This window comes from Euwallacea similis, chromosome 16, assembly GCF_039881205.1.
Source record: "Euwallacea similis isolate ESF13 chromosome 16, ESF131.1, whole genome shotgun sequence".
In the NCBI taxonomy this organism is placed as follows: Eukaryota; Metazoa; Arthropoda; class Insecta; order Coleoptera; family Curculionidae; genus Euwallacea; species Euwallacea similis.
The window spans coordinates 3,528,729-3,543,578 of NC_089624.1; the positions used below are offsets into that span (position 1 = coordinate 3,528,729).

At 39.8% G+C, this 14,850-nt stretch overlaps 1 protein-coding gene across 3 annotated transcripts in view; it reads left to right on the forward strand.

Annotated features, from left to right (window-relative positions):
* ft (cadherin-related tumor suppressor fat) overlaps nt 1–11,027 on the forward strand; it is a 105,654-nt gene extending 94,627 nt beyond the window's left edge. Inside the window, exons 18-44 of one of the 3 annotated variants that reach the window (XM_066398061.1) lie at nt 323–532; nt 589–785; nt 837–1,091; nt 1,144–1,524; nt 1,579–1,791; nt 1,843–2,092; nt 2,149–2,461; nt 2,512–2,845; nt 2,896–3,460; nt 3,515–3,823; nt 4,201–4,727; nt 4,784–4,972; nt 5,027–5,398; nt 5,449–5,788; nt 5,844–6,192; nt 6,251–6,796; nt 6,943–7,178; nt 7,239–7,449; nt 7,503–7,786; nt 7,842–8,093; nt 8,149–8,352; nt 8,412–8,576; nt 9,071–9,422; nt 9,474–9,749; nt 9,807–9,975; nt 10,035–10,264; nt 10,336–11,027. In XM_066398061.1, the coding sequence (XP_066254158.1) occupies nt 323–532; nt 589–785; nt 837–1,091; nt 1,144–1,524; nt 1,579–1,791; nt 1,843–2,092; nt 2,149–2,461; nt 2,512–2,845; nt 2,896–3,460; nt 3,515–3,823; nt 4,201–4,727; nt 4,784–4,972; nt 5,027–5,398; nt 5,449–5,788; nt 5,844–6,192; nt 6,251–6,796; nt 6,943–7,178; nt 7,239–7,449; nt 7,503–7,786; nt 7,842–8,093; nt 8,149–8,352; nt 8,412–8,576; nt 9,071–9,422; nt 9,474–9,749; nt 9,807–9,975; nt 10,035–10,264; nt 10,336–10,600 (7,994 nt within the window). In that variant the 3' untranslated portion in view covers nt 10,601–11,027. Of the gene's footprint in view, nt 1–322; nt 533–588; nt 786–836; nt 1,092–1,143; nt 1,525–1,578; nt 1,792–1,842; nt 2,093–2,148; nt 2,462–2,511; nt 2,846–2,895; nt 3,461–3,514; nt 3,824–4,200; nt 4,728–4,783; nt 4,973–5,026; nt 5,399–5,448; nt 5,789–5,843; nt 6,193–6,250; nt 6,797–6,942; nt 7,179–7,238; nt 7,450–7,502; nt 7,787–7,841; nt 8,094–8,148; nt 8,353–8,411; nt 8,577–9,070; nt 9,423–9,473; nt 9,750–9,806; nt 9,976–10,034; nt 10,265–10,315 lie in introns of all 3 variants that reach the window. The other 2 variants (XM_066398064.1, XM_066398065.1) reach the window with 2 other exon arrangements.
* The last annotated feature ends 3,823 nt before the right edge of the window (nt 11,028–14,850 follow it).

Sequence of the window (14,850 nt, forward strand, 5' to 3'; positions counted from 1 at the left end):
TTTCATGTTCCTCCCGATGATGAAAAAGATCTATATAAAATCTAAAGTATGTCCCCGGATGGAGTTGCCAATAGGAGAAAATTTCTTATTTTTCACTTTACGGGAAAAATGTATTCTTTATGAAAATTTTGTTTGTTCTGAAACGATTAAATCAGTTCTCACCATCAACCAATTAATAATAACTACTAGAACTGACCTTTTACTACATAAGCTTTGTGAAATGGCACCTTGTTACTCCTTTTAACAGTAGACATACCCATATACCGAGTATTGCAACTTTAATTTCCCTTCCCATTTTATAGTTTGAAAAATTCTCCAATAGGTTCACCTCCAATGACTGGTACTGGCACATTACGAATCGTAGTCCAAGACGTCAATGATCATAGTCCGGAATTCAAAAGACAGTCCTATTACGCCACCATAAAGGAAAATTCGCCAGTTGGTACCTGGATTCTCACAGCTACTGCAACTGACAAAGATGATGGCCTAAATGCTAAGATACGATATACCCTTTTAGGAGACAAAATTGACGGTTTGTTGTCCCATTTCCAACTATAACAACAAAATGTTAACTACAAATCTCGATAGGATTTAAAGTTGATGAAGACACGGGAGTGGTAACCACTAATGCAGCTTTAGATAGGGAAGAAACTGATAAGTACTTTTTGACCCTAATGGCCCAAGATTGCTCAGCTACTGACCCACGAGCTAGTGCAGTGAATCTCACTATTACAATCTTGGATGAGAATGATAATTCACCTGTTTTTGAAGCTTCCAAATATGAGGTAATATATTAGAACCTTGAGTCATTCGGTGATTAAAAATTTTATATTCAGGTCTACGTTTCTGATGAAACCAAAGCATCTGAATTCGTATTCGGTGCCAGGGCCACTGATGAGGATTCAGGCCGTAACAGTAAAATCACCTACACCCTAACAGGGGAACACTCCCACAATTTTACCATCGATAAGCGCACTGGAGTTGTACGAGCCCTTTACAACATGCAGAGATCTTCCACCAAAATATTCAATCTGGATATTGAGGCGGAGGATGGAGGAAAGCCCTCCAGGAAGACCAGCGCTGAATTAAAGGTTGTTTTAATATCGGCATACTTTGGATGTTTTAACTTTATGTTTATCGCAGATTCACTTGAAGCCGGATCAAATGTTTCCACGATGGAGTTCCCCAGGGAAAACCCATTTTATCTTAGGGGAGAATATTGAGGAGGGAAAAGTGGTCGCAAAATTTAAAGCGACGTCTCCTAAAAAAGGCCCTAGTGGTGATATTAAATATGCAATAGCTGGGGGAAATGTGGGTGACTCCTTGAAAATTGACCGAAATTCTGGGGAAATCCAGGTGGCAGGCACAGGCTTGGACTATGAGACTGCTAAGACGTACGAAGTGTGGGTAGAGGCTCAAGACAGTGATTTCCCACCATTGCGCAGCGTTTTGCGTTTTACAATAAACGTTACTGATTATAATGATAATGTCCCTGTAATGTCTAGTCAGCTTTACAACGCTACAGTAAGTATTATTCGCCTAAGACGCTTAGAAAATCTCTTTTAATTTCTTTTTTAGGTGATGGAAGAAGAAACCCCACCACTTTTAGTAGCCCAAATCAACGCTACCGACTTAGATTCCGGAGAAAACGGGCGAGTCTCTTATAAGCTACTCAATGACTTTCAAGAGTCCTTTGAAATTGACTCTGCCAGCGGTGAGATCTACACTCAAGCTAAACTGGACAGGGAAAGTATGGGCAGTTACGAGCTTACTGTAATCGCAGAAGATCAGGTGAGTTCGGATGAATTTTCAAAATCATGAACAACAAGGTTTGATCAACAGGGAGTTCCTCAAATGACTGGCACTGCCACTGTCTTAGTCACAGTGCTAGATAAGAATGACAATCCTCCAAGGTTCACCAGACTATTCAGTGTTAATGTTACTGAAAATGTGGATATTGGCTCTTTTGTCATTAAAGTCACCAGTGTTGATCAAGATATCGGGGAAAATGCAAATGCTACTTACAGTTTCACTGAGAATCCAGGAGAGAAATTCAAGATTGATCCCATTAGCGGAAATGTTACTGTTATGGGTAAGTGTGTCTGATGAATCACTAATTTTAATTTCTACTCAATTGTTTGGTCCCAGGTCATTTGGATAGAGAGCAACAAGACGAGTATCTGCTGAAAGTAGCTGCAGTGGACGATGCTTGGAGGGCAGAAACTCCTTTAACAATCACCATTCAAGACCAGAATGATAATGCTCCGGAGTTTGAGCATTCCTACTACAGCTTCAACTTCCCGGAGCTGCAAAGAGATGTAGTGTTTGTAGGACAAGTCATTGCAACAGACCGGGATAAACAAGGACCTAATTCTGTGATTAGCTACAGCCTTCAACAGCCCTCGGATTTGTTTGCTGTTGACCCAGCTTCAGGGGAGATCTTTAGCAAGCAGAGCATTCGGTAGGAATGAATTGTGCTTTTAGAAGAAACTTTAATTAATTTCTCTTTAGATACAAATACACCAGTATGGAATCTTCTCCCGAGAACACTTACTTCTTGACAATCTTGGCTACGGATAACGGGAAACCCCCAATGTCTTCAGAATGCACTGTCACCATTAATGTTGTAGATGCCAATAATAATGCTCCCAAATTTGAGCAACAGGAGTACCTCTCCCCGGTACCATTAGACGCCCACCCCGGCCAGCAGCTCTTGCGAGTGTTTGCAAAAGACGATTTTGATGTTGGAGTGAATGCTGAAATTGAATATGATATTGTCGCCGGAAATAGTACTGGTCAATTCATTGTGGACAGGACCAGCGGCTGGATTTCCTTAAAGGAGACTGTAAGTAATTATTGAAACTATGAGTTTCGTGATAAAAAAGTGAAATTTAGGTGCATATGGTTGGCTCTATTTACATTCTGCGAATTCGTGCTACTGACAAAGGAGTTCCGCCCCAAATTGATGAAACGACTGTGACAATCATAGTCACCGGTGACAACAAATTTCCCCCAGTATTCGCTGCCCTTAATTACCAAGTATTCGTGCCTGAAAATGAGCCCTTGGGGTCGACTATTCTCATTGCCACAGCTACAGATCGAGACCAGGGGCCTAACGGCATGATACGCTATGAAATATCTTCAGGGAATGAAAAAAAGAACTTCGCCATCGACACCATTACTGGAGCAATCAGCATATTGCAGCCGTTAGATTATGACACCGTTCAAGTGTATCATCTAAATATCACTGCTCAAGATTTGGCTTTCAAAGCGAAGAAAGCCACGTCTATGTTGACCATTACATTGACCGACATCAATGACAATAGTCCTATATTCAATCAGACTGTTTATGATGCGTATTTGGCTGAGAACCAGCCTCCAGGGTCATTGATCTGCCAACTAATTGCCACTGATGATGATTCTCCTAAGAACGCTATTATTGTTTATTCAATATCAGATGGTAAGACTGTATATTTAAGTACAGTAGCTGTAATTTTTTTAATTTATTAATTAGGGGCTGACAAGGATCTATTTGCCATCAACCAACAATCCGGAAAAGTGACAACAAAAGCCTCTTTTGATTACGAGGAAAAGAGCACGTATTCTCTAACAGTGGTTGCAGCAAATCCGAACTCGACAATGTACAGCGAGACTTCTTTGCATGTCCACGTAACAGGAGTCAATGAATTTTACCCAAAATTCGTGCAATCCGCCTTTCATTTCGATGTATCGGAGAGTACCGACATTGGAACTAAAATCGGAACTGTCTTGGCTACCGATCAGGATTCAGGGGAAGATGGCAAAGTGTATTATCTTCTAGTAGGTGAGTTTGAAGTTAATTTCGGAACTCATATATTTGCAGTCAAAAACCTGCAGATCAATATTTAAGCCCAGCTCAAGGAACCATATTGTCATATGTTCATATGGTATTGCCTCTCATCCATTTCACAATTCGCTTTTCTTTTTTTTTGTCTGATCCAAACTAAATCAGCGTCATGTGCTACTTACAAACAATAAGAAAGTACTCATATTTGCGTTCCTGTTTAAGAATTCGTGAACTTAAAACCCCTGAACGTACAATTTTAAACGACCCGACAAACAAAAGCTTCTTAATACTTTTTCGGTTATGATAATTGTTTTAGTCACTAGCATGATTTCACTTCTGACAGAAAAATTAACAATTCAAACTCTTGATTAAAGGTTCAAGTAATGATAAAGGATTCAGCATCAATAGCGAAACAGGGGCTATCAGCGTCTCTAGAAATCTCGATAGAGAAACCCAAAGCCGAATTGTTCTGACTGTAATGGCCAAAAATGCTGGAGGAATTCGAGGCAATGACACAGATGAAGCTCAAGTGATCGTCACGGTACAAGATGGCAACGATCCACCTGAATTCCTGCAAAATTTGTATCAAGCTGATGTTTCTGAAGCTGCAATAATAGGCACTAAAGTCACAGCTGTAAAAGCTGTAGACAAAGATGTCAGATACCAAAACAACCAATTCAGCTACTCGATTATAGGGGGTAACATAGAACAGGCATTTAAAATCGACCCTCAATCTGGAGATATCCAGACATCGAAAGAGTTAGACCGAGAAACCATTTCTATGTACTCATTGATTATAGGAGCTATTGATACCGGGCTGCCGCCTCAAACTGGAACTGCTACCCTGAAAGTCAACGTGTTGGATGTCAACGATAATGGGCCTGTCTTTGATCCTCCTCGGGTTAGTAGTGTTATCTCAAAAACTTCAACATTTGCATCAATTTTCTTTGAGTTTAGGTGGTGGGTAAAGTACTGGAAAACCAACCAGCCTTCACTAGAGTTATGACATTGAACGCCAAAGATCCAGATTTGCCCCCCAATGGGGCTCCGTTTACCTATAGGCTGATTGGAGGAAAACACAAGGACTATGTGAGGGTGGACAGGCATACCGGGGCTGTAGTCACTACCAGAACCATCGATCGAGAGGTGACAAGAATTGTTTTGAAAATCTACGAATTATTTAACAATAAGTTTATTTAGATCACTCCGGAATTGAGCATAGTAATAGAAGTGGAGGACAGTGGGACTCCGAAATTGAAAAGCCAACATCCAGTCAAGATTATAGTCTTAGATGAGAATGACTCAGAATCATCTCCTCGATCTGTTCACGTTGTAATCTACACATTCAATGGAGAGTTCCCTACTGGTTTAGTTGCAAATGTCCACCCCAACGATCCAGATCTCACTGGAGACTATAAGTGTAAAATCCTGCAAAAATCTGATTTCTCCGATATTCTAAGCATTCCCCATGGATGTGATCTAAACGCCGAAAGAGCTACTCCATCTCAGGGGTATTCTCTTTCTGTATCAGGACATGACGGGAAACATAAGTCGGTGATTTCCAGCGTCACTGTAAGTTATAAATTTTGTTATCCCCACTTGCTACAAAATTTTAATTCCAGGTTGAGTTTATCCAGTTCGACAATACCACCATAGAAAACTCAGTAATTGTCTTAATCAGAAACATGTCAGCTACTACTTTTCTAAGTCTCGCTTATGCCAACTTCCTAGAGACAATGAAAGCTTCATTAAGCCGAGACGAAATCATATTTTTGTACAATCTCCACGAGGGTGAACAAGGCTTAGAACTGGCAGTAGCTGTTAAAAGCGATTCGTCCTACAAAAGTAAATTTTACGCCAAAGAAAAACTTCAACGAAGAAAAGAGACTTTGATCAACGTGTTTCAAACCGAAGATTTCATCATTGGATTTTCGCCTTGTAGCAATGAAATTTGTCAGAATGGTAAATGTTATTTCCAGTCAATAAATACTAGAGTAGCATAATTCTTGTTTTCTAGGGGGCATCTGCACAGAATCCCTCAGAGTGAAGCGTACTACCAAAATCACAGACAGTCAATCTCTAATCTTCACTTCACCGCTGTTGCTTCACGAATTCACTTGTCAATGCATGGAAGGCTTCACTGGTACCGCTTGCGAAAAACGTCAAGATCCATGCCTGCCCAATCCATGTAAGAACAGTGGACAATGTCGCAGACAAGGATACACTTATCATTGCGTGTGTCCTCACAACAAAGATGGCAGACACTGCGAGTTGGAACGGGGAGATGTTTGTTCTGGAAATCCTTGTCAGAATGGCGGTACTTGCAAGGAGAGTCCTGATGGTTCCAGTTTCTTCTGTCTGTGCAGGTCTGTCCCAAGAAACTTTGTTATATCTTTTGGTTATTAATGCAATTTTCCTCTCTAGATCTGGCTATAGAGGAAACCAATGTGAGGCGTTAGCAGACTCCTGTAGACCCAATCCTTGCCTCCAAGGAGGCATTTGCGTCAATTTAATGCCAGGATATCGATGCAGTTGCACCGAAGGTCGCTACGGGAGACACTGCGAGAAATCAACTTTCGGTTTCCAAGAATTGTCCTATATGACTTTCCCTTCATTGGATGCTACCACCAATGACATTTCCTTCATTTTTTCTACCACAAAACCCGAGTCTTTACTCATCTACAACTATGGACTTCAGACTTTGGGTAGAAGTGACTTCGTTGCCATTGAACTTGTAAAGGGGCGTGCGGTATTCAGTTTTGGGGGTGCTCGAACTGCTATAACTTCAATCAATGCGACGGGGAAAAACAGTGATAATCTGGCTGATGGAAACTGGTACAAGGTCACCGCTACCAGAAACGGGAAAGTGATTTCCTTAAACGTGGGTAACTGCAATGAAAACGGGGATGTTTGTGAAGACTGCAAGCCCAACGAGGGAAATTGCTATACAGAAAATAGTGGAGACACTGGGTAAGTTGGAAACTGTTTTGATAAAAATAATAATTAAGCTGTTTGTTGTCTGGTAACTCAACAACAGTCTTTAAACCTTAATACACTCAAAACCATAGTCAAGAGCTTATTTATTCCTAACACAAGTATTCCTTCAAATTTAACAGGACGCTAAACTTCAACAATCAGCCCCTCTTGATTGGAGGTCTGAATAGTCCAGATCCAGTCTTGGAACGTCCTGGACAGGTTCACAGCGATGATTTTGTGGGTTGTGTTCACAGTGTTTCAATCAACGGCAGACAATTGAATTTAAGCCAACCAATAGAGTCCGAAGGAATAGAGAATAAGTGCAGTAGAAGTCAGAGTTGCAGCCGTTCAGCTGTGTCAATAGATCCTTGTGGAGGTAAGAATTTTTTAATGCTGTAAATAAATTTTTCCTATAACTTTCATAATTTTTTTCAAGGTTTCGGTACGTGTATTGACCGTTGGAGTTACTCGTCTTGCACCTGTGGAAACCATCTCTTAGCTCCAAATTGCCAGAATGCTTTACAGCCAGTGAGCTTCTCCAACGGTGGTTTTGTGGAGTTCACCATCACCAAAAGGCACAAAAGAATGCAACTTCTCGAAAGCTTTTATTTAGGAAGTACCATGTGGTCTCACCAAAGAAATATCCGGTAAGTTCCAGAGTTAGTTGGTACTTTTGGACTACTCTAAACATTGATTTTAGTTCTACTGATGACCCATCCACAAGGTATATAAGATCTACGTTAACCACTCCGGATAAGAGCTTGAGTATGGTATTCAGGACCTTAAAGGAGAATGGGCTGTTGCTCTTTGCCACTTCCAATAAACATTATACTTCAGTGGAGATTATGGGAGGCCAAATTGTCTATACCAGCAAAACTTCTTCAGTAGTAAATATGACTGATTTTCATGTGACCGTTTCTGATGGAACTTGGCATAATTTGACTCTGCATATTAGGCTTAGAACTTTAGAAGTTCTCTTAGATGGTACGATATTCTATATGTCCTCATAAAGTTTAATCTGAAATATTCAATCAATTAGGTGTTCGACTGGGCGAAGAACTGGATTCTGCGGGAGTACATGACTTCTTAGACCCATATTTGACGTATCTCTCTATAGGGGGAGTACAAAAGGGTCTTTACTACGTCAATAAAACCTTTCCAGAATTCTTTGAGGGCTGCCTGGCTAATTTTTCAGTTAACAGGGAAATCCAACCCTTCAACGGCTCAGGGAGCATTTTCAATGAAGTTATTACCAGAGGCAAAGTTCAGCCGGGATGCAATGGGTTGCTAAGTAAATATAGAAAATCCTTAAAATGTTTCCTTACTAATATCAATTTTTTTCTTAGGTGTTGGTAATGCAGCAATTCAAGATCCGCTGAGCATCGGAATTACATTAGTTATAGTCTTCTTTGTGGTCCTCCTGGTGGCCATTCTGGTGTCTTTTGTAGTGTTTAGACTTCGTAAGCAGTATAAAGAAAAGGGAGGCAGCTCTAATGGACCTAACAGTATCCATTCCAAACAAAATGGAGGGTCCAGTTTAGGGGCAGTAGGTACGTCTGACCTCTTAATTAACTCTGAACATGGGCCTAAGTATAGTTGCGGTTTGTAGGTTTGAATGCAGTAAATGATAGTGCTTTGGCTAGAAGTTTGCATGGAATAGAGAATTCTATGAGTTACCATACAGACGGGGATGTTATTCGAGGGATTGGAGGTCATAGCTTGGTAGGCCCAGAATTGCTACCCATCAAGTTTAAAGACCGTGATTTGTTACCAGGTATGTTCAAAAACCACAGTTCTACAACAAACTCAATAACCCCTTAATTCTTGCAAAGGCCCTTTTAAATTTCCCCAAAATTCCTAAGAAGTCCCCAAATCCCTAAAATCCAACCAATCCATTAACCGGTTTTAGAATAAATTTGATCGAATTCGCAGTTCTGATATTCCCCAAGACGAATTAGGTTTAAAAAGCAGTAAAAATCCTCAAAGTAGCTCCATTGTTGGAAAAATTGCAATCCTGAGAGGAGATTAATAACTCGAGTTATTCAAAACCTCATGTTTAAATACAACAAATTTGGTTTAAATCGAATAAGTAATATTGATTTCCTCTTGGAAAAATTTAAAAGCCACATCCGACTTTCTTCATGTTCTGCAGATTCAAGAATACGCCTAACGGAAATCAATTTTCAACATTTTCAACAACCATTTTGAACAAAATTGTATAGACTTTCAGGTTATAAGAACATTATGTAAAGTGTAATTTTTTTTCAGGCTCTGACCATCCTCGTCCTCAACGACCAGATATAATAGAACGCGAGGTGGTGAGTAAATCCCCTCCAATGAGGGAAGACCACCATCCTCCACTGCCACCCTCTTCCAACCATACTCACGATCACGTGAGCAATGACCTAGGCTCGGAAATGCCAGAACACTATGACCTGGAAAACGCCAGCAGCATTGCTCCTTCAGACATCGATATTGTGTACCATTACAAAGGCTTTAGGGAGGGAGGTGGAGTCAGAAAATACAAAGCTGTACCTCCTAATGTTGCCGTATACCATCACAAACACGCGGGAGGAAATCCACAGGCGCAGCACAGACACTCCCCTCTCCATCCTGCAGGGTAAATAGTGTCAGGTTAACAAAACAGATTTCGGGAATTTATCATTATCAGAAATAGGTTCCCACCGAGGGCTCCCCCGGTGTCCGCTCCTGCGAATCGTGGCCATCAGTCCACCCCACTGGCCAGACTTAGTCCTAGCAGTGAAATGTCAGCTCAGCAACCTAGAATATTAACTTTGCATGACATCAGTGGAAAACCACTGCAAACCGCCCTTTTAGCCACCACTTCGAGCAGTGGCGGGGTGGGGAAGGATGTGTTGCACAGCAATAGTGAGAGAAGCTTGAACAGTCCTGTCATGTCTCAGCTGAGTGGACAAAGCAGTAATAGGTATGTCGAGATTTATCCTCGACATGGAGGATGTGTTTTACTGTTGATTTCTTATAGGAAAGCTGCAGCTCCTCCACCAGTTACTTCTACCTCGCCCGCCATGGGCCTTACCGCAGAAGAGATTGAAAGACTGAACCAGAGGCCGAGGAATTCCAGTTTGGTGTCTACGCTGGACGCAGTGTCCAGTAGCAGTGAGGCACCAAGAGTGGGAGGAAATAACCATTTGGTAAGCTAATTATGGCCTTTTACCCCTAATTCCACTCATAACCCGCAGCTTTATTACAGAGCAATCACATGCGTCATAGTCCGGTTCAAGAGACTCATCACAGTTCCACGAGTACCGATGAAAGTGGCAACGACTCATTCACCTGCTCGGAAATAGAGTACGACAATGCGAGTCTTCCCGGAGACAAGTACAAACCTAGCGAATTAGAATCTAGACGTAACGACTCAAGTAGCGGCAGTAAAAGCAATATACCACCCCCCTCATACGACGGTTTCGATTCCTCATATAGGTGGGTTAAAGTTACTCAAGAATAATTTGAAAAATCATGTTTGCAATATAGTTTTGTGTTTGTGATTCCAGGGGCTCGATGAGCACATTAGTGGCCTCGGATGACGATCTTGGGGGGCCCCTTTATAGGCCGGGGACAGGTAGTCCTCCTTCTACGGCCTTGGGTTGGGACTACCTCCTCAATTGGGGCCCCAATTTCGAGAGCTTAGCGGGGGTGTTCAAAGATATCGCCGAACTACCTGATTCTGTGAATAGTAGAGTGCCAAATTCGTTAAGACTTACAAATAATAATAATAGTATTAGTAGTACCGCTAAACCCAGCGAAGAGTACGTGTAAATATTATGGTGTGCCGTATTTGTATTATCGTGCCTTATATCGGGAATGATTGTGCCTATTTAGAGGGTTCCGTAGATGGGACCCAGTGATTGTTTCAATTCTAGAAGACTGCTTTTATTTAATTTCAAAATGTTTTTTACAAAAAAAAACGTTGTTTTGTATAAAACATTTCCCTGGTTTTACCACCCCGTCCTTGCATCAAGGGCGGTAGTCGTTTTACGGAACATTTTGTATACACAAATACAATGTAAGTCTTCTTGCCATATTTTTGTAATATTATGTACAAAGAATGTTTTCCTATTGTTGAAAGACTTTTAGTTGTAAATAATATCTTCGTCAGCTGTACTAAAACCTCTTGTAAATTACAACAATGTAAGGGCACAGTTGCAAGCTAAAAGGTAAAAATAAAACTATTTTGAAAATTACTCCTTACATTTATTTTTTATCTTTATTTACCACAATTAAATAGAAATGTGTAAATATTCCTTACATATAACTAACCTAACGTTCTTCTAAAGTGGGTGAGTGCTAAAGGCAGCTGAAGATTGCCAACACGGAAGTTTCAATTAGGACAATCAACCTCTAAACTTCTTATTTAACGATTTTGCTTTTTTCTTTTTTTTTCAAGAGAATAAGTCAATGTAATTTTATGGAACATCACTCTAATATTTTTATAATCTTGATGACTTAAGTCTCAAATGGACATCAGCCAGAAGCGCGCAGGAATGATTACCCAAGTGACCAATTGGAAAAGTATTAACCATCCTTAAAAATTTTTTTTGAGCATTAAATCGAGGTATGCCCCTGTAATTTTTTGTTTAAAGATCGTTCTTTAATATTCTCTATAAAAGCAATAAGAATTGAATTCTCAATTTATCACAAGCGAGGAGTCACTCTAAGTCAATACAGTAAATACTCCATACCGTGAACAAAATAAAACAACGCACGTTCACGTTAGCGATTTATTTATGTAATCGGGGGTTAATCTAAATAGAGTGGAAAACAGATTATTGGGTGACAAAAAAGTCTGAAATTTTAGTTTGCTTCGTAGGATTTGTAATTTTTTGCACAAGGGCTGTTTCTCTTAGTCTTTTTAAAGCTATGAGGTCTGTGAAGTCCACACCACTATATTCTGCCCACTGGATTGCAGTATTTAATGCAGTTATAGCGCTGTCCAGTGACACTTTACTTGACATTTCTTCAAAATTCTCGACTACATGAACTTCACATTCTTTGTCAGCATCGTTCCATTCCAATACATCAGTTTCCTTGAATGTGGCCTACAAATATACATAAATTACATATGTAATAACAGATTTAAATTGTAAAGATAAATCCCTTACTTGTGGTGCTAGTGTATTGAGAAGATCACAGGATTTGGAGATTAAGCCTGCCTTATCATCGTCCCATCGACGTTTTAAAACAGAAAGAGGTAATTCATCATCGTCATCCTCGGACATTTCAGTGTTCTTTAAAATATTTCTCCAACATTTTGCAATAATTTGTGAATCGAGTCGATTCCATGCAGCCGTTAAGTTGACAACAGCTTCCTTAATAGTCAAGTTTTTCAATGTATCAGTTATGTTTGAATAACTTGCTATAACATCGGCAAGAAGGCTATTCCTGTAATATAATTTTGATCCATAGGTTGGATAAGCGGCGTAACGTTAGGTGGAAGAAACATTGTTACTATCTGTCCATCTTCGCTCTTTAATTCTTCTTCGTTTGAATGAGATGGCGCGTTATCTAGCAGAAGTAAGGCTTTTATCGGGAGCCCTTTATTTGACAAAAAACGTGTAACCTGTAAAAGAATACGTAAATTTATGCTACGATTTCAAGAAAAATACACAACAAAATTTACCTGAGGTACAAAGGAATGATGGAACCATTTTTTAAAAATCCAAACACAGCGGTCATCCACGCTGTCTTGGAGTGTTCATAATCAAGAGGGCAAGTAAAGTTTTTAAATGACCTTGGATTGGCAGCCTTACCGATAACTAATGGTTTTACTTTATGTCTTCCAGTAGCATTTGTGCAAACTAGTAATGTTATTCGTTGTTTTTCAGTCTTTCAATGTTTTGTCCGGTAGAAGTTTCCAGTATAAGCCCGTTTCGTCAGCATTATAAAGTTGATCTAATGCAATTCCAAGTTTCTGCATTTTATTTTTTAACTGCTTTTTGAAAGGGTCAATAAATTCCGGTTGGGAAGAAAGTTTTTCCCCGTAAATTTTTAAAAACCGAATTCCAAATCTTTTTTTAAACCTCTGTAGCCATCCCTCACTAGCCGTAAATTCCTTATCAGGAATTACATCTTTTATTTCAGAATGTATGGATTTGGCTTTTTGCTTTATCATTTCTCCGCTTACGACAACATTTTTACAACATTTCGTTGATTTAGAAACCATTTGTATAGCTGTTTTTCCATTTGTGGTAATCCAGACCCAGTGACAAAGTGTTTTTCTTTTACTTGATCCAACATATGTATCTGTTATTACTCTTAAAATGGTTTCTTTCATTGCTTTATTTTGCAAATCGTAGATTCAGCTATATTATATTTTCTGGATAAATTTGAAACACTTGCACCTTTACTTAGCTCCTGAATTACGAGAGATTTTTCATGGAGAGTTAAACACTTTGGTTTTTTCAGCGACATTACATATAACAACACGTATTCACTAAACCTTTCGACAACCGTTCAAAAGCAACAGGCAAATGGTGCAATGCAAAAAATGAAACTACAAAGTAAAACTGGGGAAATACCGGGCACGACCCGGGGTCGGGCAACCCCGTATTGACCACGACTGCCAGGGAATCCCCAGAGTAGCTCCCCCGGTAACGGAAATCATTTGTTCACGTTATACGGTGGTTAATGTGACAGAAAGATGATTCACGTTATCCGGAGGTTTACGTTATCCGATGTTCACAGTATCGAGTGTTTACTGTAATTAGATACGTTGTATGTAACGCGTACATAATGAGGTTTTTTTAAGGCTTTTATACACCAATTTAATAGGTGTACAAAAAGAAACTGAGCAATGAAGTTATATTCAATAAAAAAACATACTTAGACACGTTCAATTCGCCTGCAATTGTAAGCAGGTATTGTTTATTTATGACTTTTTATATGATAAAAGTTTCAGTTGTTTAGGAGCTGTAGTTCAGTGCACAAAACGTAAATAGAGACATGGATATTTCCAAGCAATATTTGAGAATATCAATGTTGTTCTGTTTTAAACTGAACAAAAATGCTGCTGAAACAACAGAAATGGTTAATTCGGCTTGGGGAGATAATTCTGTTGGTGCATCAACTGTTAGGAGATGGTTTAAGAAGTTTCGTGAGGAAAATTTTTGTCTTGAGGACGATCCACGTGCGGGTGTCGAAAAAAAGTTTCAAGACGAAGAACTGCAAACTTTACTGGATGAAAATCCATGCCAAACTGAAAAACAACTTGCAGAGCAGTTAGGAGTAACTTAACAAGCAGTTTCAGTTCGATTGCATGGAATGGGAAAAATTCAAAAAGCAGGAAAATGGGTTCCTCATAAGCTAACCGAAGACAATAAAAATCGAAGAGTTGACATCTGCATGAACTTGCTTTCTCGGTATAAAAGGAAGAATTTTCTGCATAATATTATTACGGGAGATGAAAAGTGGATTTTGTATGACAATCCTAAGCGCAGAAAAACATGGGTTGACCCAGGCCAGCCATCCACATCAGTTGCAAAACCAAACATTCATGCCAAGAAAATCTTACTGTGTGTCTGGTGGGATTGTAAAGGAGTCATTTACTATGAGCTTCTGGAACCCGGTCAAACTGTTACAGCTGACCGTTATCAGGCCCAAATGATCAAATTAAGCGATGCTCTGGAGGAAAAAAGACCATTTACGGGCCAAGGAAGTCGGAAAGTGATATTGCTGCATGATAATGCTCGTCCGCATACAGCTAAACCGACCCAGGAACTCATCTTCTCGTTAGGCTGGGAAACACTCCAGCATGCGGCGTACTCTCCAGACTTGGCTCCTTCCGACTTCCACTTGTTCAGATCCATGCAGTCTCATTTAGCTGACCAACGATGAATTGAATGTTGAAGATATTCGAAAATGGCTCGATAACTATTTTTCGACGAAACCACTAAGCTTTTATCACGAGGGCATCCATCGTCTACCCAGTAAATGGCAAAAGACCATAGACAGTTATGGAAATTATTTTGATTACTAATATTTTCAATAACTATGTTTTTAATGAAGCTTAA